A 24,266-nucleotide genomic window follows, 5' to 3' on the forward strand; every position below is an offset into this window, starting at 1 on the left:
GGCTCTGGGGGTTAGCACGTGGCCAGCCCTGGGGCCGTTATTCTGTAGGCTCAAAGGAAGTGCCTACGCTACGCACAGGGGCTGAGAGTTGGGCTGCGGCTTTTCCTGCCTCTCCACCCCACAAGGTTGGCCTCTCCTGCAGGGCCTCTCAGACGGCTTTACCTTTGGGGAGCTCTGAAAAGAGTCAGCTGTGGTCTTTCACTCCTTCAGACTAGTTCCTGGTTCATTGTAATCATTTTGGGCCAGGGTGCGGGTTGAACACTGCCTGGGGCAAACCTAGAGTGCCTGCTGAGAAATGTGGCCAAGGACCGAGAACAAATCCATCAGCACCTAACGAACAACAGTGCGGTTCTCCACGAAGACAAATGGAGGCAATTACGTTTTATGTTATCGTGTTATGTTCGTCATGGAAATGAACTGCATGATCATTAACGATGGCAGCAAGTGGAGACAGTTGGGAAAAGCGGCTCTTACCCTTTTTTCTATTTTTATCCATTTTCTTCATTTTGTTTTCATGTGGGGTGTCTAGGCACTGTGAGTGATGTTACCTAAACATGCATACTTCCCGTATCTCACAGGTGTATTGTCATGGTTAATAATGTTTTCAATATACTTAGACTTTCCCAAAATGGTCCTTTTAAAATTATTTATGGCTATATTTTGGGCATATCACCATTTACCCTGGCAAATCTGAAGTTGCCTGCCTATTTTCTCATTTTAGACACATCCTAATGTCCAAATCAAATGGTTTTATAAAGCTTTTCCTGGAAAAGTCCGAAGTGGGTAGTCCTTGAGAAAAAAGATAGCCTGTCTCCGAAGGAAAAGACCACTAATCTTCACAGCTGACCCCCGGCCTCCGATTTCTGCCTCTTGTTAGCAGGAGCAATGGGTGAACCTAGTGGGGAAGATAATTCCTACCAGAGTCACCAAGGAGGCCTGGCTTTCGGGTTCTGCCAGGAGAGGAAGGGGAACCCCTCACCTCCAGCTTATATACCTCAGAGGCACCGGGCTCCCCTGCTAGGCTCTGGCCTATCGTGAAGCCTTTGTCCTCCTGGCAATGTCAACACGTGGGACTCTGACAAACCCAAGTGCATCACCAGCTCCATGGTCACTGCTTCACGCTGGGCACTGTCTTAGCTACTGAGGGGCCTGACTTGAGTCCTAGAGAAGTGGGGGAGAGAGACAGAAAGAGAGAGATGGAGACGGGGGAAGGAGGGAGAGAGGACGAAAGGGTATGAGAGGCACACACCCAGGCCGCAACATTCTTGAATGCCAGGACAAAGGTTTGTGTCAAATACTATTCCTGGCCTTGTGCCCCACCAGGTCTGGGGAGAGGAAAGGCAGCTAGACTCAGGTGAGGGAACTCGAGAGAATTTAGGGTGGGTGGGGTGGAGGGGACTGGGTTACAGTCTTGATTCCTCCCCTTTTTTTTGGGGAAAGTTCCTTCACCTCTAACAGCATCTGTTTCCTATCTGTAAATTGGGCATGACAACAGTAGCTCAGCATTTTGGAGTTGGGGGCATATGCCAGGCATCACGCTAACCAGTCTGTTACCCCGTTTGTTTCTTGTGCCAACGCTAAGCAATGGGTGCCTTTGTTATCCCCACCGACAGACAAGCAGCCTGTTCGGAGCCCACAGCCAGGGGGGTCGGGGCAGAGCAGGGGCCCCCGCAGTGATCTCTCGAGCCACTTCTTGGTCACAACCACCGGGTACTGGGAGAACCAGATGTGGCGATGTGTGCAGAGCTCTGAGCACATGCCAGGCCCACGGAACATGCCCAAAGAAGTCTGCGTCTTAGCACTCTGTGAGGAGGGCAGAGCAGCTTGGCAGAGGAGGATGGTTGATACGGGCTTCCTGCTCCTTCTGTGGAACTGCAAGCAGCCTCAGGTAGTGGGATGAAGGGGGGTGCCCCGGGGCCCATTCTCAGGGTGACGTATCCGAAACAAACAGGTTCACCCCTGCTGCAGTGGAGCTTGGAGAAACCTGTCAGAACTCAGGAAAAAACACCACTGTCCACCCCCCAGCGGTGGCTAACGGTTCTGTTGGATTCGCTGATCAGCGCCTTTGGAATGACTCCCAGCGCGGGGTAAATAATGCAAGGTCTTCTGGGCCCTTAGCCCAGCCTGCGCTCCCTGACGAGATTTTCATTTCACATTAACAAGGGATGTGGTACCCCTTCCTGAGGGTTTAGTTTAGGAGCCCAGGGTTTTAATACCTCCCAGCCTTATTTATAAATTAGTTGCTCTGTGTTGACTGTTCACCATTTCCCCGCATTTGTCTGCTGGGCTGTGTGCGTAGGCGCAGAAGGCTCGTGGGCCGTGTGATGGAGTATTCTGTTTATACACAAATGCCACGGCCATTACTGGTAGTTTCCAGAAGGAAAAAGGGTCAAAAGGAAGTTGGGTATTCTGGATTTATTTTCATCGTCACTGCTGACAGCATTCTGTCCCTGAGCACGAGGCTCGCGCGCCACAGTCTGGGGAGCGTGCGTCTTCCAGGAGTGCGTGGAGGGGCGCTGCCACGGAGCAGCAGCTGTAATACTTGAGGCATTGTGACTCTGCCACGGCCACGTGTGCTTTGTGGGCACAGCTTTGTCCCTGAGCTTTCAAAGACAGTTTAACAAAGAGTAGAACCTCTTTGTCATAATCACGTTCCGTTAAAGAGGAACTAATGTCATGACTGACTTGCAAGGAAGAGAACATTCCAGAAGCAGTCTGTCCCCCAGTGATCTGCCAGCATTCCTCGCTATTGTTTGCTCTTCAAGAAGCACTCTCTTTCATGGCCACTACTCCTTGTGCTTGATCCTGCCACAAAACATGACCCCACACAGGCACTACCATGCAGAGCCAGGGTCAAGTGGCCTGCCCGCTGCCCCTTCCTCTGCAGGAGGAAGAAAGCCTCCATGTGCCTTGTGCTGAAAAAACGGAAATTCAGAGAGAAACAGTCTCACTTGTCTGGATGCTGGAATCGCCAGCCTCAGCCTTCCAGACATAATCCGCTGGGCGGGGATGGATGCTTCAGGAATGACTGGTGGTCACAGGGGCTGCAGGCAGGTGCACACAAGCCCTGTGGGGCCTTCACGAGGGGTTCTCACATCCACCGCCTGGGCAGCGCCCCGCTCTGCACACCATCAGTTCGGGGAAGAGTGACTCTGCTGGCCATGGCAATATTCATTTACTTCTGGGCTGACATACGTATTGTTTTTATTATGCCGTATGTAAAGCAAACTTTTTTCAGATCTGTCCACTATTTGGAGAGGATCTCAGGAGAGCCCCCTCTGGGGAGGATTTCGTTGGGGCCTACCTGGGTTCCAGATGTCTTTCTGTTGTCCTTTTTAATGGTTTCTAGTCTGAGTGGATTTTACGGTCTGTGTGAGTTCCAGTGTTTAAGGACCTGACTACATTCTACACATTTTGTTGAGTTTTGTTTCTTTTTCTGATTGTTTTATTTTAGCAGAAAAAAAAATGTGGCTGGGAATTTTTATGCCTGAACCTTAACTGTTTGAACCTTCCTCAGTCAACTTCGTTCTTCCGCATACGACCAGGCCAGAATTGGGGCACAGACTCTTATTTGGGCCCAGAGCTGGAACCATTAGCTAAAATAACAAAAGGCCCTGGGCAAAGTATACATTGATTAAAATGCTTCTTAAAAGTAGCTAGAAAAAAAATAAAAAGCAAAACAAACTGAGTGGACTAGAAAAAATAAGTAAAAGTGGCTAGAAAATTTAAGAAGCACTGCTATAAATAAATACATTTCTCCTGGGAGAAGATCCCCGATGGAATATACCCTTCAGTGGTTGTATCATGTTACCCTGAAATTTCTATTTCTTTCCCATCTCTCCTGTCGTGCAGTATCTTTCCAAGAGGAAAAGGATAGATTCTGTTTATGACACGTCAACATGTGTTGAGAAGAGGCCAGGGATTTTCCAGCATGAAAGTCTCGTATCATAGGTGTTGCTGTTGGAGTGGGATATGGGGGGAGGTACCTGAAAATGAGGCTTTTCTAGACCTCTTTGCTAGAGCATTACTCTGGCTTCCAGGCACATGGCTTTAGGTAGTAGCAGCTTCGGAGTGTTTTATTATATAAATCTGGTAATTCAGTGACTTGGCCATGTTCGTATGGCAGTCTATTCAGTAAAACTCTAAAAACTATTTCATATTTAGGCCTTCTAGGAGGATGGTTGACTACACTTACTATCTGACTACCTGCCATCCGTACGCACCACACCCGAGGAGCCAGAATCAGATCCGGCAGACACCAAGCGGAGGACTTAGTGTCACTGCCTGATTTGCTATTGACGAAGGTCCTTTTGATATAAGTACTGTCAGCCCTGTTTCACAGACGACAAAACCAAATAGTGAGCCTAAGGCAACGAACCAGAGCCAGACCTGATTCCAGGCCTGTTGACCCATTCAGGCCACACTTGTCTGGGCATTTCCAGGACCTTTCTATATCAACACAGGATATTGTGATTACTTCAGCCTGGGTTTACCTGTGGAGTGACTGCCTGTCATCTGTAATCATCTTGTACTGGTAGAAAGAAGGAGTGCCTTCTCTGTAGACCCTTTGAGATTTTAATTTGAAGGCGGGCCATGTTTTACCTCAGCCCACCAGGAGCTGGTCTTGGAGAAGATGAATGAGCTCTGAGCGCTGGTGTGCCTTCTGCTTTTATTCAGAGACAGACATTGTGCACTCAGGAGGGCGTCCCTCTTTGCTTCTCTTTATGGCACACGGAGTTTCCCTCTCTTCCCTCTCAGCTGCTAGGCGAGCCGACCCCAATGCCCACCCAGAGCCCTGCTCCTAGTGAGCAGTCTGGAAAGCCCCAGGCCAGGCCCACAGTTTGGGGGAGGGGTGTACGCTTTGTCCTTTGGGGCAGGACAAATAAGGAGCCCTTGACCGGAGCTTCAGGTGGAGGGCCAGAGACCTATGTGGGTTGAAGGTGAGGGTGGTCCTTCCTTCCGCATCACCTCCAGAAGCAGCCCTCCTACTCCTGAGCTGTTAAGTATGTTCTGGGTTAGAGAACCTGGCTTATCTGTCTAATATGACATCTCATCTGCATTTTACTTTTTAAGAAGCTGTCACCAGGAAGATAGATGTGGTCAGAACTCCACATTTTCAGCTGCCTCCGTGGCTTCTCTACTGCTCCTTTAATATTCTATAAAATGCATGTTTGGGACTTCACAGACCTACCATTTTCTGTTTCTATCTTTTGGGTTGAGTTACATCCTTATATTCAGTATCCTTGTATTCAGTAACCGTATTCCCCGGTTACCGTCCCTGGACGCTGCCAGGCACACCACAGGCGCTCCATACAGATTCATTGAATGGTTGGGTGACCCCTTCCATTGCCTGGGTTCTGGCACCAAGATGGAGTTACAAGCTCAAAAATGAACAGTCAGAGAAAATATGTGAATATGAATGTGTGCGTGCTCTCTTCTTGCTGTTCATCCAGCACACACATATTGGTTCCATTCTGTTTGTCAGGCTCTGTGCTTAACTTCTGGGGGGCAGCTGTGTCTAAGGCAGAACATGTGTGCTTCAGATTCAAACAGCTTTAAGGGAGTTATCATTTTAGAAATCCTATCCTATAACGTACCCCCACTTGTATCTGTAATTAAGAGTCGACAGCTAATGTAGAAGATTAGATTGAAGAATTTATATAAATTTAATTATATTTCCCCATATACTTGCCCTAATGAAATTAACCATACGTGCCATAGAAAAGATTCCCTGCATGGATTAAACTGAAATATTTGGCAAGACACGGACCACAGTGGTAACTAAGCTGGTAGAAAGCTTAAAAGGCCCCTCCTTGGCTCTGTATCTTACCACTCTTAAGGGAAAGTCAATAAAGTGTTTCCTATTACTTCTTGTAGTTCATAAAAACACTGACTCTAAGCTCCATGGGACATGGGCCGTGTGCACCTGGTTCGGGTTTGTACGCCCTCTGCTCTGAGTTGGTCCTGGGGACTCAAATCTGACTAAATCATGAATACCGTTATTTGGGTCTCTTCCCTAGGCAGTCCGGGTGAATGCCTACCCTTGCTTTCCTTCCTGGTCTCGGGCAGCTCCGAGGGGGGAGGTGCAAGCGAGGCCGTTTTCATCAACCACCAAGCTGGTGCTTCCATAATTAATGTGTCACGGCCCCAGGTTGGAAAGTCAGTGTTCTGTGCGGCATTGAGAACGCGAAGACCCCCAGACATTGGCAAGCATGGCAGGAAGCTCACTTGTAGATATGCCCGCTGCTTGCCCTCCCCTAGCCCCATGCATCCAGTGCGTAAGCCCTTGGATCTAGGTGTCCAGGGGCAGTTTCCCCTCATGGTTGATTTTGATCAGAGCTGATGGTCAGAGACCCCAGGGATCTCCTCTGAGGTTTTAACTTTCCTGAAATAGAGAATTCTTATTTTGCTGACTGCCTCAGGAAAATGTTGGGAGAATCAAGTGCAGAGCCAAAAGCTCTTGGAACCTGCCCTTTCAAATGAGTTCCCTTCTGAACCACTGCCTTTCCTTCTTAGTGAAGCCCCATTACTCAGGACAGCCGATAGATTTCTGTCTGAGAACTGTCCCTGTGCTTTCGGTCGGCAGCAAGCAACCCTTCAACTTGTTCTTCGTGAGTCCAGCACTCTGCTTTCCCAAGCTGTGGTGTGCTGAACTTTTACATTTGTGTATTATTTTATTATTATCCCATGGAATTTGAAGTTAGAAGATTTCATTTGGAAATGTAGAATTAAAATGGGGAAGGCTGAAGAAATAATTCCATATAAAACCATACATACATTTATTTGAATAAAGTGAAAATAAAGGAAAAATCTCTCTGGCTTAATGCTATAATTTTCCTGTAAAGTCAGTGAAAGTTTTAAGTTAGTACTTTGGAATTATGCGATAAAAAAGCGAAGTAGTCTGTATGATGGGCAAAGCACTGAATGCATGCCTTTGTGTTCATTTTGAAAGTTGTTCTCCTATAACAAAAGTGATTCATTGTGGAAAAACATTTTAAAGTACAGAAATCAAAAGAAAATAAGTTATAATCTTGCCACTCAAAGTTAACTGCTGTTAACATTTTATATATACACAGAGAGAGAGAAACACACAGATAGGATGATTTTCTATGCACTGAGGGCACATTCTTCTTTTCTTGAACCCCAAATGGGTGCTACTGCATAGTTCATTTTGCATCTGTATCAGGATTCGTTTGACTTCTAGAAACAGAAGCCCTAACTTAAGTTTAAACATGAGCAAAGTACACCATCTCATGAAATAGGAAGCCCAGAGAGAATCTGTGCTGCGGGATGGTTGGTTCATTGACTCGGTCAGGTTATCAAGACGAAGGACCTAGCTACTTTCTTATCTCTCTGTCCTGCCACCAGCATCATCAGCTTCATGCTAAGGTTGTTCCCTTCGTGGCCATACAGTTGCCACTGTGAACATCTGGACAACACGCTTCTCTATTCATAGCTGGCGGAGGGACAAAAATCCTGTTCTGCCAACCACAAAATAGAAATCCTGCCCTTCCGGCTGGTGAGAGGAACTTAGGCGTGGCTGCCCCAGAGCGAGGATAGTTACCAGATACCTGCCATAGGCCGGCTGGCCCAAGCCTGGCTTCCTCTGTCAGTCCCTGGCAAGACGGATTGGCTTACCATGATTGGTTTAGACTGGTCGGGGCCAGTTCTCCAAACCACATTGCTACTATAAAATGGTGGGGATGTGGAATAGATGTTGGAAGTCAGCCCCCACCTCAGTAACCTGATATTCCACAGAATGTTTTATGGCACATAGAAGGGTCACGTTAAAGGATCACTTAGCTTACTTTCTCATCATCACTTTCAGGCTATTGTCTAATTTGCTCTGACTCTCAAAATTCTGTCTCTCTTCCTGCTTTTGTCTGCAGGCCTCCTTCCCCAGCTTGTAAGGGTGGCTGCCAGCCACCAAGCGTGGGGCAGCACATTTCTTGCCTGGGCTCCTGCAGGGGTGAGAGCTCTCCCCCAGGCGTGCTCCTGTCCTTTGTCCAACCAGGCAGCTTGGGTCCCATGTCAGTTCCTTGTGTCGTGCGTGTGGAACCCGTACCTGTACTGGACTCTGATGACCAAGAGCCAAACCTGGCGCTGGGCACCAGCCAACTTCCTGGCGTACGTGGCGGCCTGGGCCAGGCGTGGGCACAGCAGAATCAGGGTCTGTTAGGGAAGAAGACTCAGAGAATGAATGCGTGGTACATGCTTCAGTGTCTTTCAAAAAAATTGCTCTTTTTTAAAGCATTACAACAATTATCTGAATTATCTGAAATTAAGATGAATGTCTTCAGATGGTTTCATTTTCATTTTAAAAACTCAGTTTCTTTTGTAGAAACGCTCTGTTCAGAAAGAGTTGGATGGGAAGAAAGAATAAAGTCTTCTGGGGAACTGATCCTCATTAATCTAATGTTCTCTGAAGCTTTGGCGTTTTTGTGCTTTTTTGGCATAGACAAGTTTTTCTTCATAAGTTTTGACTTAAAATGGTCTAGAGGAGGGGCGCCTGGGTGGCACAGCGGTTAAGCCTCTGCCTTCAGCCCAGGGCGTGATCCCGGCGTTATGGGATCGAGCCCCACATCAGGCTCTTCTGCTATGAGCCTGCTTCTTCCTCTCCCACTTCCCCTGCTTGTGTTTCCTCTCTCGCTGGCTGTCTCTCTCTCTGTCGAATAAATAAAAATAAAATCTTTAAAAAAAAAATTGTGTAGAGGAACGCCTGGGTGGCACAGTCGTTAAGCGTCTGCCTTCGGCTCAGGGCGTGATCCCGGCGTTCTGGGATCGAGTCCCACATCGGGCTCCTCCATTGGGAGCCTGCTTCTTCCTCTCCCACTCCCCTGCTGTGTTCCCTCTCTCGCTGGCTGGCTCTGTCACATAAATAAATAAAATCTTTAAAAAAAAAGGTCTAGAAATTAAAACCTATAAGGAAAAAAATGAGCTTAACGATACAAATTTTAATAGATGTAAACTTTAATATTTTTATTCTTTATGTACTTTTTATTTTCAATACCCTTGAGACCATGTCATAAATAATATAGAGAATTAATAGGCATTTTTGGAGAATAATTCTGAGAAATGATAGGCATATTTGAAATTACTGTGGCAAAAAATCAGATGTTAGGGAAAAAAGTTATGACATTCATTTTTTTAAATTGTACTATTAAATGTGTAACTTCATGTGTAATACATATTCATATTTAATTTTAGGTGCCAGGGTAACATATACTAAAATAAAATGGAACAATTTCTATGATTCTATAAAGGAATCTATAAAGGAGTCATAAATAATTATAGTAATACTTCTTTGAGATATTTTTATGGGACTAAAAATTGAAAACTTGTTAATAGGGAAATTTTCGTAAGTGAGAAAGGAGGTAGGTTAGTCCCAGAGACCTCAAACTGCAGTATATCCTATGGAACCCTGAATAAGCAGTAACTTCGTAAGATAATCTTGTATAATGTTTAAAAGTCGAGAGTGTGTGAAGAAGCTTTCTAGAAGGTAGCAGGAAGAAAAAGATTATTATTATAGTAAAATTCCTCATGACAGGTCATGCAGTTTTCATGTTTTTTTATGTTACCAGAACAGAGATCTTATCTGAATTTGGAAGGGCTATGACTGTCTAGGATTTAAAATGAACAAATAAACGCATTCCCTGTAGAGTAACAACCTGTGGGCAGCAGCGCAGTTCACTGCGGATCCCGGGTGCTTCTGGCGTTTGGATAAGAGCAGGGACTAAAGGGCACCGGGGTGCTCAGAATGTCTTACCTGCAACGCCTAGTCCGTCCTTTGTATCTTTTTGCTTTGTTAACAAATTCTGCAAATTATAGCAAGAGCAAAGGATACTAGGACACTTACTTTCATCAAAAGCTGCTTGGATTTATGGAAGTTGTATCTTTGTGACTTTTGTTCCTCTTCTTTTAAATAAGTAATCTGGTGAGTCTGTGTGTGATCTGCCCAGCAGAGCACCAGCCCACATGTGGGAAGACAGAGCCTCCCTCTGGTGTTGTCAGCTTGCTCTGTTACCTTGCACAAATAACTTAACCTCTCTGATCTTCAGTTTTCTTGTTTCTAAAGAGAAGGTGGTGGCTCAGATGTGTCTCCAAGGTTCCTTTTTGCAGCAGAACTGCGGTATATGAGAAGGTCTCAGTGATGATGGGCTAGACTGTTTGTACCTCTGGAATGTGGGGAGGTGGCTCAGGTGAAGAATGTGCAGTCCTAGCATTAGTGGTTATGGAAAATCAAGTCGAAGGGGTCAGCACTGCCCACTGGCAACTTTTCTTCTACCCACTAGTAGAGAAATAGAGGCACAAAGGCTCTCATGAGACTCCTTGGGAAGTGGAGGAAGTTGCAGTGAATTCGTTTGCCCCCAGTCCAGGTTTGGGGTGGTTCAGCCCTCCATTTGCGAGCTTTGTGACCACTGTGTGATCAAACAGCCCCGCCTGAAGGAAAAAGACCAGCTCTTCTAGAATTTCTTCTAACTTGTTACAAATTCCCAGAGGAGGCTTGCAGTTCCAACACGCTTTGGATATATATGTTCTAAAATGTGTCTTCCTCACAACCAAGGGTCAGAGGGCTCAGACTCTCCCCCCAGGAGTGTGAACTGGGCCAGGGAAGGCTTAGCCACCACCGTATTCCTGAGGTCGGCCTGTACGTTTGGTTTTTGTCCTTTCAGATCTTTTTTAAATCCTGGACATTCCTTTCTAGTTAGCCTAATAAATTAATTTGCCTTACAAACAAGAAGTCCTGTGGAGTGGCTTTGACACTGTCTCTTGTCTGACACAGAGCCATCACGCTGGAAAATCAACTGGTGATCCTTGCCACGACCGTGGGTGACTCTGGGGCTTACTACGCACAGGCCGTCAATGAGCGTAACGGAGAGAACAAGACCAGCCCACTCATTCACTTGAGCATAGCACGTGAGTTTTGAAATTCCAAATGATAATTCTGAAAGCAATAAAATCTTGATTTAATTAATATATGACACACGGGACATTTTGCAATAAATCTTTAAGACAGTGGCGATGGTTTAATATTGATCCGGTGTCAGTAGTTGCTTTCTTTGAAGTGGTACGCAGAAAATGGGAGCACAGCAGATAATTCCGACTGCCGGATCTTATTTGTTTTGGGGATCTAAAATAGTTTTGCTTTTGCACACTGTTACTGCATACTCTTTTTAACAGTATAAATCTTGATTTATAAGGAGTTGTATCTATGAACCTTATTTGAGACTAGATTATGCACAGGTTATGTTTAATTTAAAAATAAGATCTTTGAGAAAATATATATACTAAGTAGTGTTAAAATTAGCAGTATTTCTTTTTTTTTAATTTTTATTTATTTATTTTGAGAGAGAGAGAGAGCAGGGGTCAAAGGGAGAGGGAGAAAGAGAGAATCTTAAGCAGGCTCCATGTCCAGCACAGAGCCTGATGCAGGGCTTGATCTCATGACCCTGAGATCATGACCTGAGCTGAAATCAGAATCAGACCCTGAGATCATGACCTGAGCTGAAATCAGAATCAGATGCTTAACCAACTGCACCACCCAGGTGCCCCAAATTACAGTATTTCTTAATTATAATCAGCTGACCATTTTTTCTACCTGATTTAACTGAATAATGAAGAGAATACACATAAATTACAGTTACACCTTCAGTTTATTTAAGGAAAATTTAGTTTGAGGAAACTTAGTTTAAACATTTGGCCTTTGGCTAGAGTTGATTTTTGCTGAAGAAGGGGGAAATGGCCAGAAGCAAAAACTCTGAGCTAAAAGAGATTAAAATGTGCACCTCACAGTGCAGGGCACCAGATGTTGGCAGCACGAAGTTTCATGCAATGAAATGCAGTGACTCCGCTTCTGAGAACATACAGTTGGGAAATGGTTGTAAATTTAAAAATTTGATGATTACATCAAACAAGGGTGAATTAAACGGGTTTGTCTCTGTGGTAGTAGATGTCATCTTTTTAAGAAACACCTCGAAGGGATGGCCATCCTCTACCAGTGATTTGAAAATTTTCGTGTCATACACGGGATGGGATCACAGTGTTTGCTCCCCGTGCTCCCCGAGGGATACAGTTGCGTGAAGCCTAGTAGGACTGATGGGTGAATGTCCGTAGCAAACATGGGGCAGGAGACCAGGGGGTTAAATGAGTGTGCTGTCTCGGGCCTGTCGCCTTCCTGGTAAGTGCTCCTAAGTGGTCGTCATTCTGCCATCAGCAGCTCCGTTCCTAGGAGTTGAATTCTGATCTCCAGACCACAGACTGGGTGTGGATTGGGCTGTTGCCATGGCCTTTTTAATGCCTTGGAGAGTTGCGTGCATTGACTGGGTGTGGGCTGCACAAAATACAGGCCATGATGTGCTATTTAAAGGATGCTTTGAATCGAGAATCATAATAGAAATAAATGTGACTTATCAAGATTTTTCGGAAATTGTATTATCAAATAGATTGATTACTTTAGTGATTTCTGAGTTTTACAGTTAGAGACATTTATTCTGTTTAGAAAATTGATTTAGCACTCAATTGTAATACACATATCAGGATAATAATAATTGGTCAGATTGGTAGAATTCTAGGTCAGAAACAAGGAAATTGGCCTTAGCCTGTTGGAAGAGGGGGGAGAAATTCCACAAATAGTCTGGTTACCATGATGCTAACATCACGGCACTCGGAATAATCTGTTCCTGTAGTTTCCTACCTGCCTGCTCTAGAAAGGCCAGTAGGAAATAAAACGAATACAGTGAATTTGCAAGTTGCCATCCTAATGCAGTACCATGGCGTTAGATAATTGGAATATGTAAATTCTTTTTCAATAATTTCAGTTTCTACTCCAACCAAGAAGTACATTGGAAGCAGCCATAAATATTATAATTAACTGCCTTGCATTTTGTTCTCTTGTGTATTTTTATCTTTTCATTGGCACCAGGTAAAATGTGTAGAAGGTGAGATATAAAGAGGTTGATGATGTGGATGGACTTATTGTAAATCTTGGGAGAAAACCTGCATACTGTTTCCTTGTATATTCTTTGCTTTTTATTTGGGACCAAGTAACATGGGAAGAGTGAGAAGTTTGAGGAAACAGCCTTATTTTGATTCTCAGGATAACATTCTGTTGACATATTGGATTTAGGTAAAAGTTAAATGGCACTCTATTATGCATTTTCCCACTAAAAATTCTGTTTTGAAACCTCTAAAGATCAGAAGTATTGATAAATCTGCAGAAACCCCCAGAATTGTTTGTTTAACGGTTGCTCCTTTCCGGACCGCAGCGAATGCGATAAGCAGCAGAGCCTGCTCTCAGGACCATGGCCAGCGCCGGCTGACGCCGGGGAAGGCCGCAGGTGCAACACCCCTAGGTTTATCATAGGATTAGGTGTCCTCAGGACCCGTCCGTGCTGGTAGTAGGACACGGTGTGTGCTGCAGTCTTAGACATCTTGTTTTTGTTTTTGTTTTTGTTTTCCCCTGATGGAGGCTTTGTAAAAACACCAAACAAGATTGATGAAATTTCTTAAAAACTTGCCAGCCAGCATTTCTGAAGAATCAAAAGATATTACAGTCAGTTATCATTTAACAAAGATAAAATTTTCTTCGGCAGCAGGATACTGAAATAGGGAACCTTTATGTAGTGAATACGATTGAGGTGGTAAGGTACTGGAAATTGAATTCCTGATGGATCATACTCTAATTAATTTAAAATTGGAGAGCGCCAGGCAGCCCTACCTCTTGTTTCCTGTCATAATAATAAGCCCGTTCCTCCTGCAGGACAGCCTAGTGTCGAAGTGGAATAGCACCCAGGGGCCAACCTTGTCTCAAAACATCTAAGTGAGTGATGCCCTAACACCCAGCTCACGGGAGAAGATGACGTATCTTCCCGAACAACTGTGTGCTTGAGAGTTCAAAACCTCACCCCCTTTTCAGTCGCTAAATATTTTGGCTACACTTGAAGCTTATGGGAAGCAAAAGACAGAGAGGATTCAGATAAAAATAAATAATAAATGTTTCAAAAAGCGTGACAATTAGAAGGGAGATGCAGCCCCTTCACCGCGCCTCCCGCTACTCTGTGTGTGTTTAGTGGATGGCGTCCTCATCTCTTCCCCTCTCCCCACCACGTGGCTCTGAAGATAAATTGCAGCGTGTTCTGCACAGACACCTCCTGTCCAGAAGGAGAGGCCATCTCTGAACTATCCATTCTCTGCTCCCCAGCGAAAGCTTGCTGCCATCTCAGGGGTGGACTCACTTTGAAGTTTTAATGTGACATGAAGCCAGCAGATGTTAAGGACATAGGTGGGACTGTGGAAGCGTCCTGCATGAATTTTTCATAGCTGGCTCCCGCAGCTCAGGTGCGCGCTACAAAAAGAATGGGCTGAACTCACCCGAGAGTAGACGTTTCTATTCTGAGGTCAGACCCAGGCAAGCTTTATACACCTGTCAACCTGCTTTTGGTTTTCACTTTGAAGATTTTACATCGAGTTAACTTTGGTGGATCAGATCTTCTGGACTGAATTAATATGTGAATAAGGGTTTCTTCTTAAAATCAGAAAAAAGGGTAGAGTCAGGAGATGAGAGGAATTCTGTATGATGATGAGTTCGTCATTGTGTAAATGCCACTGTGCACACCTTGACACGTCCTCAGTCCCGGCCCAACGTGCAAGATGTCCGGTGTAATGAGAGCCTCTGGCAGGGAGCAGGATTGAAAAGGAAAAGGTGCCCGTCTCCTTCCTGTGTTTTCACCTCTTTCATTTTAATGCCTCCTCTTCAAACAACATCCGCAGATAGGATATCATTTCAGCTGATCCTCCTTCAGGCTGACAAGCCCTTGCTTTTCATTCTGAAGACCACTTAACATTCTTTTGTCCTCTATAATGCTAATTTAACTGCAGACCTCATATATGTGTAGTAGTTGAAAGTGGATTCCTGAGAATAATGTCCAGGAACAGCCGTCTGAGAGAACTGCCCTGGAAAACCTGGCTTTTGTGCGCCCAGATAAAATTCTCTCGCGTTTTCTTTGTGCCTTAAATATTTCCGGGAGAAAGGGGCAAGGCAGAAGCCTTTCAAGTGTAGTCTGACATAGGCTGGATTCCCAAAGCAATAGGAACAGTTTGAAATATTACTGGAAACCTACCCAGAGACAGTGTCCATACCACAAATGAGGAATTTAGAATCCAGCTTTATATGTTGGATGGAAATTTACTGCCAGAATTTTTGGAAACATAAATAGGAAGTGTACTTTACGGTAGAATAATTAGTTAATCATTTAGGATGTATTGAACCTTCCACGTGGGGTGTGTAATGAAGCATAAGGCATGCTCGGGTCCCGGCATCCTGGAGCTTGTCGTGAGCAGATCAGAGTATAGACTATGGTCTCTAAAGCGATTCTGTAGGCACTCCATCAGTCAACAAGCCTTGTGCATTCACCCCTCATACGTGCATACTCAGTTATTTATAAATTATAAGCATAGAACTATCATACAAAAGAGATAAAGATGAAATAAGTGGTATCTTAAGTATCTTGCTAATCACGAACATCTTATTAATCTCAAAAATAAAACAAGTTATTTTTCCAGTAGAAGTGGCTTTATTCAGGAGTAACAGAGAATGCAATTCAGGACAGGCAAACTATGGCAAAGCCATAGGCAAGTCCAAGAAACAAAATGGGAATGTTATTTTTGGAGAATAAGGAGGAAGTTGCTGGGGATTTTGAACAAAAGTCTGTTGGAGAAAAGCAAGAGTTCATGGTGGTGACAGTTCCTGAGTGGCTGAGTCACAGGGGTGGTTGATTTCTTTTTGTTTCGTTGTTTAAATATTATTTATTTATTTATTTGTGAGAGCAAGCGAGTGTGAGCGGCGGAGGTGGGTGGGCGGGAGAGACAGAATCCCAAGCAGACTCCCCGCTGAGCGCAAAGCCTGCCACAGGGCTCCGTCTCACAACCCTGGGATCATGACCTGCGCGGAAACCCAGAGTTGGACGCTCAGTTGACTGGGCCTCCCAGGCGCAGGGGTGGTTGACTTCTTGGAGGAGATGCTTTTGCACATCTTTCCCTGTTGGGGCCTGTAGTTGAAGATTCCTTCCTGTTGACCATTCTGTTCTCGGGTCTCTCATTGACCATTCCTCCTTTAATCACTGTCAAGTGTAGGTTCCCTGCTCCCAGCCTCCCACTTCAAGCTGCCCGAGCCCACTTTAGTGAGGTTCCCCTTTATTAATTTTCCTATTCATCCCATCTTTAGTTCATGTCTCATGGCACAACAGATACTTTGTGACTGGAAATCTGTATTTTACATGGTCTTCCTGATGATGTTTAGCTTTTTGGACAAATTCTTATGACTTCTGTTTAATGAGAGTGATTTATCTGGTGTCATTGCCGATGAATAGCCTGTGCAGACGACACAGGCCTCGATGCTGCCGTTGGTTACAAATCCTCATTTGTGCTCCCCCGGAGTAACTCGGATCTGTGCTCCTCCCCACGGTCACTTGTATCCGGTTATCTGTTCTGTGAGAGTTAGTTTAGTTAAAACCGAATACAGTTGACCCTCAAGAATGCAGGTTTGAACTACATGGGCCCACTTATATGCAAATTTTTGCAATAAATACAGTAGACTCCTATAAATATATTTTCTTAATAACATTTTGTTCTCTAGCTTACTTTATTGTACTATATTTAACACACAAAATGTATGTTACTTGACTATTATGTAATTGGCAAGAGTAGGCTATTAGTAGTTAAGTTTTGTGGGAATCAGAAGTTATACACAAATCTTCTGTGCGAGGTGTCAGCAACCCGAACCCACGTGTTGTTCAAGGTCCACTCCACACAAGTACACCTGCCCATTGGCAAGTTCTGAGGGCAAACAGATACACAGAGGCATCCTGTCCACTTTCCTGAAAATGAATATTTTTAGCTCTCCTCCTAAGATCACGTGAGTTACAGTGTGTGACGTTGGGCCATCCCACTGACACACTGATCTGCCTAATAAATGGCATTATTAAAGATCAGTTCTCTTCTTGTGGCTCTGGTTTAAAAGCATAGATAAAAATGCCAGTTCTAGTACTTTGTTCCTGAACCCCAGATGCATGTTAATATGGATTCGTGACAGGCTTAGAATCAAGTAGAACTGGTGATTCCCAACCAGACTTCAGCTCAAAAGAAAAAAAAAAAAAAAGACCAGAGATGAGGAAGTCAATAATAAGTCTGTAATTCTCTCCAGCCCACAGGACAAGACTGGGTTATTTCTGTTCCCTACCCCCGCTCTCACCCATCTTCTTTTCCCACGCTGCCCATCTTTTTCCCCATTGTGGCCGATTTCAGCTTAATCTCCCCCTTGGTAAATTTTAGGGAATCAGGTTAAACCGTGAATTGTAATTTACCTTCCACTTTTGAATGAATCTAGGATAGCCCAGTATCCCCAGTCTCCCAAAGCAGCCATCTTCACACCGGTCAATGCAGACCTCTGGGGGGGCACACAGATTTCTGAGGGGCAAGCAGGCACATAGCATCTTCAGGGAAACTATTTCTAGGTGCTTTCCTGTGTGCTTCCTAAAATCAGGTGTGTGTGCGCGTGCCTGAGTTCCAGGGGCTTTCTGTCCCAGTTGCCCCTCTAACAGGGTGTGAGTCACACACATCCTGAACCTTTAATACAGGCCTTGTGTGAGGGCACAAATGTCCAGGCGCCACACGAAGGGAGAATTCTAAACGTCAGTGTCAGAGTTGTGGAAGTGAAGTACTCTAACAACTGGGAAATAAATCATTCTATAAATTAGGTGTTTTCACTTTCTTGCTGTCTGCAAAATGAGGCAGGACCCACACACATTGTCAGCTGACATTTTATCACAAATAATTTTTGAAGATTGCTAATATAATGCAGCATCAACTTGTAGGACAGGAAGACATTTCAGCCCTTTTGCAGTTTGGGGGGTGACGTGACTAACTCTGGTCAATGAAATGTGAGTGGAATGAAGCATGTCGCTTCCAGGCCAGGGATGTAAGAGGCAGCAAGTCTCCTTCATGCTCTCCCTTCCCTGTGGCCAGGCCACGTTTGGAGATGGCAGAGCCACAGGCGGGAAGCTGCCCAACTACTGGAATCGGCACGTGGACAGAGCAGCCCGGAGAGTCACCCCGATAGTGTGGGGTGTTATAGGGTAGGGAATAAACCTCTGTGCTAAGCACTGCAACTCCGGGCTTTATTTGTGATTGGAACAAAGAGCGGTCTATCCTAGCTAGTAAATTACCGTGTGGAACTCAGAAGGGACTAAAAGAATCGAGAGATATCCTTGAATAAAATTCCTTCCATCCTCATCTGCTTTTCTACATGAACATAATTTCACAGGAGTTGTACCTATAAAAAGGAAGTAGGAAGAGAATCAGGGTAAACCTCTGTTCATTTCAGGGAGAGACACATTTTCAGTGATTTTTTTTCTTTTATATGTAAAATTCATCAAAATTGGTTATACATTTGTTTTGATTAATTGAGTACAAATAATAATTATAACAGTAACTCAATCCAAGATAACTTTTTTTATAACCCCAGAGCCATATGGTTGCTGGGAAATTTTAATTTATATGCATATTTTATCAGAGGCTGTGATAGGGTGATCAATAAAATACTTTGAATCATTAAATGTAATAAATTAAGATAAAATTCTGTGGGAGGTATAGAATGAAAATACAAATTCAAGAAAAAAAGGAATGAGATCAGATTTCCAGCCACTAAAATTAGAGCTCGTTCATGTGTTTCCTCAGCGCGTGGTGATGTGTATCAGATCCTTAGACCCACTCAATCAAGTGTCTAGATTCCTTTGGACACACATAAAAGAGTGCCGCAGACTTCTGTTTTATTAAAATACACCAGCCTAGTCAAATATTAAAATACATGAGAAAGTCTGTTCTCTGCAGTCCTTCAAATCGGTCTTGAAAAATGTGTTAACATCAGCTATGCAACAACACGGAGTTTTGCAAAATTCTTCTAGGTGATGTTGGAGCAAAAACTGTTCCGAGCTGTATGCAGATTTGATGATAATTTATAAATAAGTGCGCTGTTCAGTGATTCCCTGAGGGAGAGGCAGAAGCAGGGCCCTGATGAGCCTTGAGCTCTAGATTGGCGTTTCATGGACATATTCCCTGTTAAATCCCACAACAGCCTGGAGTCAGTGACCAACAGAGGTCCGCTTGGGTGGCTGCGATGAGACCCCACTCGCTCACCAGAGCACAGGTTTGCCGAAGGCTGAGGAGGGAGAGGTGAGAGTCAGCGCTAACTAACGGAGTGGTACAGTGCTAACTTACGGTCCCTAACAGCACGTGTGTTGTCACCCATCATGCATTACGCACCACATGGGGTGTCGAGTGAGACCTGGCCTGCCCCGGTGACATGCACAGCCATCCTCGTCTTCCCAGCCATTACTGGGGACCTGCTGTGGCAGATTCTGCCCCGGGAGTAAGCCACATCCCAGAGCGATGGGCCAGGTGGATTCAGTAAACAAAGCATCAGTATCCGTTTGCTTCTCCCAATATGGGACAATTATTTAAGGGCAGAAATTGTCATCTGGTAGTGACTTGCATAATCAGATTTAAAAAAAACTCCCCCAATGCCCATCTTTAATATTTTTCAAAACTACCTCTCCTCCTGCCCCCTCACAAAATACACCAACTGAAAATATTATATTCAGACATCTAAACACAGGAGTCTCCTGACCGTGGCAGTCTTAGGGCTGTAACTAGAAGTAGCCCCGATAATTTTACCCTTAACTCTGGGATCTCATTTCTTTACCTTGGCCAACAAACAGCCACATGCCCGCATTCAGGTGACCGAGGACTTAACATCCTGTCATTGCAGGCTCTTAATAATTAAACGGAGCATTTCAGAACTTGTCATGGTTTGGGAGGGACTCGACACTGTGACTCACTCATGCAGTAAGTACCTTGCCAGCCCAGATCCCTTCAGATGCCACACTCATTGAAGTACTTCGTCTGCTCTCCCTGTTGCTATAATTGATATGAAAAGATAAGCAATTTTTAGAGGGCACAAGCAAGGGGGATGGAAAATTGAATTTTCCTTGTAGTCATTTTATCAGCTCTAACATCCATCCATCACACAACTTGTCTGGGGAGATCCTAAACAAAGTCATGGTTATCAGCCGAGATGAGGCCACAGAACCGGTTGTTAGTTGCAAATAGAGTTTTCTGTGAAAAGCTGTGTTTACTCAGTAGTTGGATAGAGATGACGACCATGGTTAGTTCCCTGGCGTTCGAGCTTTCACTCTTTTTCATACGATATAACCACACTCTGTTCTTCCTGGTGTCCCTTTTCCTCTTATGAATGGGCTCGGTGTTCCGAAGCCGCTGATCAGGAAACACCTATCAGGTTTGTCTTCCTTCAGAACTTCTGAGGTTTGCAAGCTCTACGTTGACCAACTTGCTGGGCTGGACTGTCTTTGTAGCTCACCCTTCAGAAAAAGGAGAATATGTGATTTTCTGGTTTGGAGGGAATGCGGAGTGTGGAACTAGCCCCTTTAGTAATGGCCAGTGTTGTGGAGGGCAGGCCTGATAGCCCAGGTGCTAATGTTGGTTTCGAGCGGGCAGGTAAGGATGGAAAGACATGATCTGGCCTAACGTGGGTTGAAAGCGTGTGATAGTGGTTGTCGTAGTTTGGGCCGCTGTAGCAAAATGCCATAGACAACAGACATTTCCTTCTCACCGTTCCAGGGGCTGGGAGTGCCAGCATGTCAGCTTCTGGTGAAAACCCTCTTCTGGGCTCTAGACTTCTCACTGTACCCTCACACAGTGGGAAGGACCCCTTTTATAAGGGCACTGATCTCCTTCACGGGGCTCCATCCTTATGAGCTGATTATCCCCCGAAGGCCTGCCTCCTGACACCATCCCCTCCCGTCTCCACGTTGGGGCTTAGGATTTCAGCCTACAAACTTTGAGGGGACACAATAATGCTGGGCATTGCAGTAGGCGAAGCAGTCGTCATTCACTGAGTGTCTGCTCCGTGTCCAGTGTGTAACTATTACATGTAATCTCAGGCCTCATTTTTTTAAAAGCCCTGGGGGGGGTCAGTATTATCCCCATGTTGCAAATGTGGAAGCAAATGAAGGGGATAAATAGCGTGCACAAGGCTACACATTTAATTACGTGTTTTACTTTCATCCCAAGTCTGTCTTCTCCCAAAGAGATTTTCACCATTTTATTTGTTGAGATTATTTACATTGCAGATCATTTTCGGCTTTTAAGCTCACATTGAAAGTCCTTACTCTGGTTGCTGCTTTTCTGTTTGCTGCCTAACAACTGGTCACCTTCTGATAACAGTTCCGTTCTTCCTTTACAACTTAGTCACAATGTTTTATTGCTGATCACTGTAAATGATGTTCTTTTGGCTCTTATAGAAGGCAATTATAGCAGGTAATTAGAATTGTAGATCTTTACAGTGTGCTTGTGAATATTAAATCAAGCCTTAAGAAAATCAGGTATAAAGCATCTGTTAAAGTAAAAGGTCACTCAGCAACTCTGAAGACCATTAGCAAATCCAGAGAGCCGGACTCGCCGCTTCTCCACTGTATCTGAGGTGTGAAAACCAATGGAATCGATATCAGAAATAATAGGAACCAGAAATTTGTCTTAAGACGTAGACCCTCTGTGTTCTAATTAGCGAGTTCTTAGCCCCACCTGTGATTCTTTGACCTTTCAGGTAATAATTCCACGTGTACCCTCTGACCTTTTACCATCTCCAGGAATACCCTCCTTGGTGCAAAGTCAGTTCCTACCCTCACAGCCTAGTGTAGCTCCGTCTTTGGTAAAGCAAGTCCTAGGGCGGTAAGAAACATGACTGCTGGTTGCCAGCGTAACTCGCTGTTTGCCCAGGAGCATTTGCAAGTGTAGCTTTTTCAGGTGGAATCCCAAAGGCTATTATTTTACGTGGTCCTATAGATTAGGAAAACGTGAGCTGAGAATTTCCTGGTCCGCTCTGGCTATACACCTGAACGACCATCTGGGAAGTCTGAAGGCTGTCACAGTTCTGTGATTTTCTTAGGGAACAAGATTCAGACACCAACCCAAAGGTGCAAAAGCTCTTAATGGAACCCCAAAAAGAATTGACTGTTTTTCCATTTGGTCCCTGACGTGGACTCAGGAGTCAGCGTCAGAGGTGGAGAAGCAGGAAGCTGGCAGTGGCAACCCACCAGCTGGCCCCCGGGAGTGAGCTGGTTGTTTGCTTGTCTAACTGAGAATGGGTTTGGGGACTGTATCCCACCGGGTACGGCAGGCCCCACGCTGTGCTGCTCCCTTCACTTTCCTGGACAGACCGTAGCACACTCTAATATATTTCCCCATCAGGGAGTCCCTCTGTGGCTGTATTAATGTAGACAGGGCTGACTTAAACCCAAGTTTGCTCTCCAGTGGGAAGGTTTCCAGCACGAAATTGCTTCAGAATTCAGACTTCTCGCTTTCCATTCCTTAAGACTTTGGGAATCACCCTCCTCAGAAGACTTATGAATGAGACCATATGCAGAAGTTGACCTTTGGTTATCAGTTCATTTCAGAAAGTTGAAGTGGATTCACACATTTTTAGCCTATGTAGGAAAACTTCTCCTGAAATGAGAAAATAGCCTCAGAAAAAAATTGTGCAAAAATGTTACTATTATAAGGAAATATAAAATGAATAGGCAATGTTCTGAGCTTTTTGTGTCTTTGTTCATGTTATAGTATTCACGATATCATGACAGTAAGCATGTTCTTGATAAAAATCCAGGAATTTCTAGTTAACTTGAACCCTGTGCTGGCGTGAAGATTAGCTGGATCATATCTACCTATAAATTTGTACCTGATGGATGGGTACTAAGCGGTTATGCCCCTGCTGGCCTCTGTTCTGACTGTCAGTCAGTTATATTTTGAATATCAGTCCAGCCTGCAAGAATACTCAAGGACACATGAAGAAGTAAGCTTACCATCATCGTGGAAACACATTGCATACTTCTCCTGCTATTCTGGAATCATCTGGCACCCTCCTCCATCCTCCTGCATACACCACTGTCCATCCCACAGAACAGGCAGCTGGAAGCGCTGTGGTGTGATTTCCTTCCACGTTTAGGGTCTGAGTATCTCATTGTTGTCCCACAGTATATAGCCCCTCCTTTTAAAAATTCAGATTTCATTCCTGCTATTTCATTCAGAAAACGCTGAGCATCTCCTATGTACCGGCGTTATACGTGACACTGAGGAGACTGAGTAAGACCCGTTCCTGCCGTTCACAAGCCCAAGCTTCGCTAGGAGAGGCAGACCATGAGTGAATGGCCGGGATGTGATGTGTGGAATGCCCGGGGAACGGACGTAGGTGGGAGTGTTGTGGAAGTGCAGGCCAGGAGCAGAATTTACTGCTGCCAGGTTGGAAAAGCATCCTTAGCAGAATTCTATCATCTTTTCATTCATTTATGGAGAGATGCACTCCCAGTGACACGATGACAGCAAGGAGTTTTAGGGTGAAACAGCGCTCTCTTCGACTAAGGATGGTTGCAACCGCTGTCCTGTTGTCTGCTCCCAGTTTTCAATACCAGTGTCCCCACCAAGATTGCGTTTCCCACATGCTCATTCCAGTAAGTGACCCGTCTCCATCTCTTACCAGAATGCACATTGCACAAGGGTAGGCTTTTTGTTCTTATTCCCCAAGCAGAGAGAGGTGCTCATGACAAACAGTGGGGCCTCATAAGTGCTCGTTCAGTGAGGGAGTGAGAGTGCTTCGAACCCAGCGCACTGCCTTCCCATCTTCGCTGCTCAGCCCTGGGCAGCATGCCACTTTTCAGGCCTGCCCCGGCCTGATCTCCCCCTGTCTCCACCTCCTCACGCCCCTTCCGCCAGCTCTGTCCCGCTCCTTCCGCCAGCTCCTTCGCTTTTGGTGTTCGTAGCTCCTCTGGTTCTCCTTACCCCCAAATGTGAGGATTCCCCATTGTTTTTAGGCCTTAGGTGCAATATTTCATTTTGTTTTTCTGCTCTTTTGTTCTCACCCCGGAGAACTCATTCATTCTTGTGATTTATGTATCACTTTGATCAAATGTTATCTCCAGACCTCAGTGCCAGTCTGAGCATTCAGCCTTCAAGTGAAGAGTTGCATGAAATGGCGTAAGTCCTCGATGGCTGTGATTTTCTGATTGTCTCCTAATTGTTGAACTTACCAGTCTGATTTAGTCAGATGCCCTGAAACAGAAGGCATGTCCCCAAGCATCTCTTCAGTTACTGACTTCCCTTCTTCCTATGCTGGGACCACCTGGCCTGCTGGTCGCCAGCTT

At 44.9% G+C, this 24,266-nt stretch overlaps 1 protein-coding gene across 7 annotated transcripts in view; it reads left to right on the forward strand.

Annotated features, from left to right (window-relative positions):
- Nucleotides 1-24,266, forward strand: part of SDK1 (sidekick cell adhesion molecule 1) — an 867,584-nt gene that overhangs the window by 492,233 nt on the left and 351,085 nt on the right. For all 7 annotated transcript variants that reach the window (XM_034669743.1, XM_034669739.1, XM_034669740.1 and 4 more), the window contains one exon: nucleotides 10,784-10,917. In XM_034669743.1, coding sequence (XP_034525634.1) covers nucleotides 10,784-10,917 — 134 coding nt within the window. The remainder of the gene's footprint in view (nucleotides 1-10,783; nucleotides 10,918-24,266) is intronic.

This window comes from Ailuropoda melanoleuca, chromosome 10, assembly GCF_002007445.2.
Source record: "Ailuropoda melanoleuca isolate Jingjing chromosome 10, ASM200744v2, whole genome shotgun sequence".
NCBI lineage: Eukaryota > Metazoa > Chordata > Mammalia > Carnivora > Ursidae > Ailuropoda > Ailuropoda melanoleuca.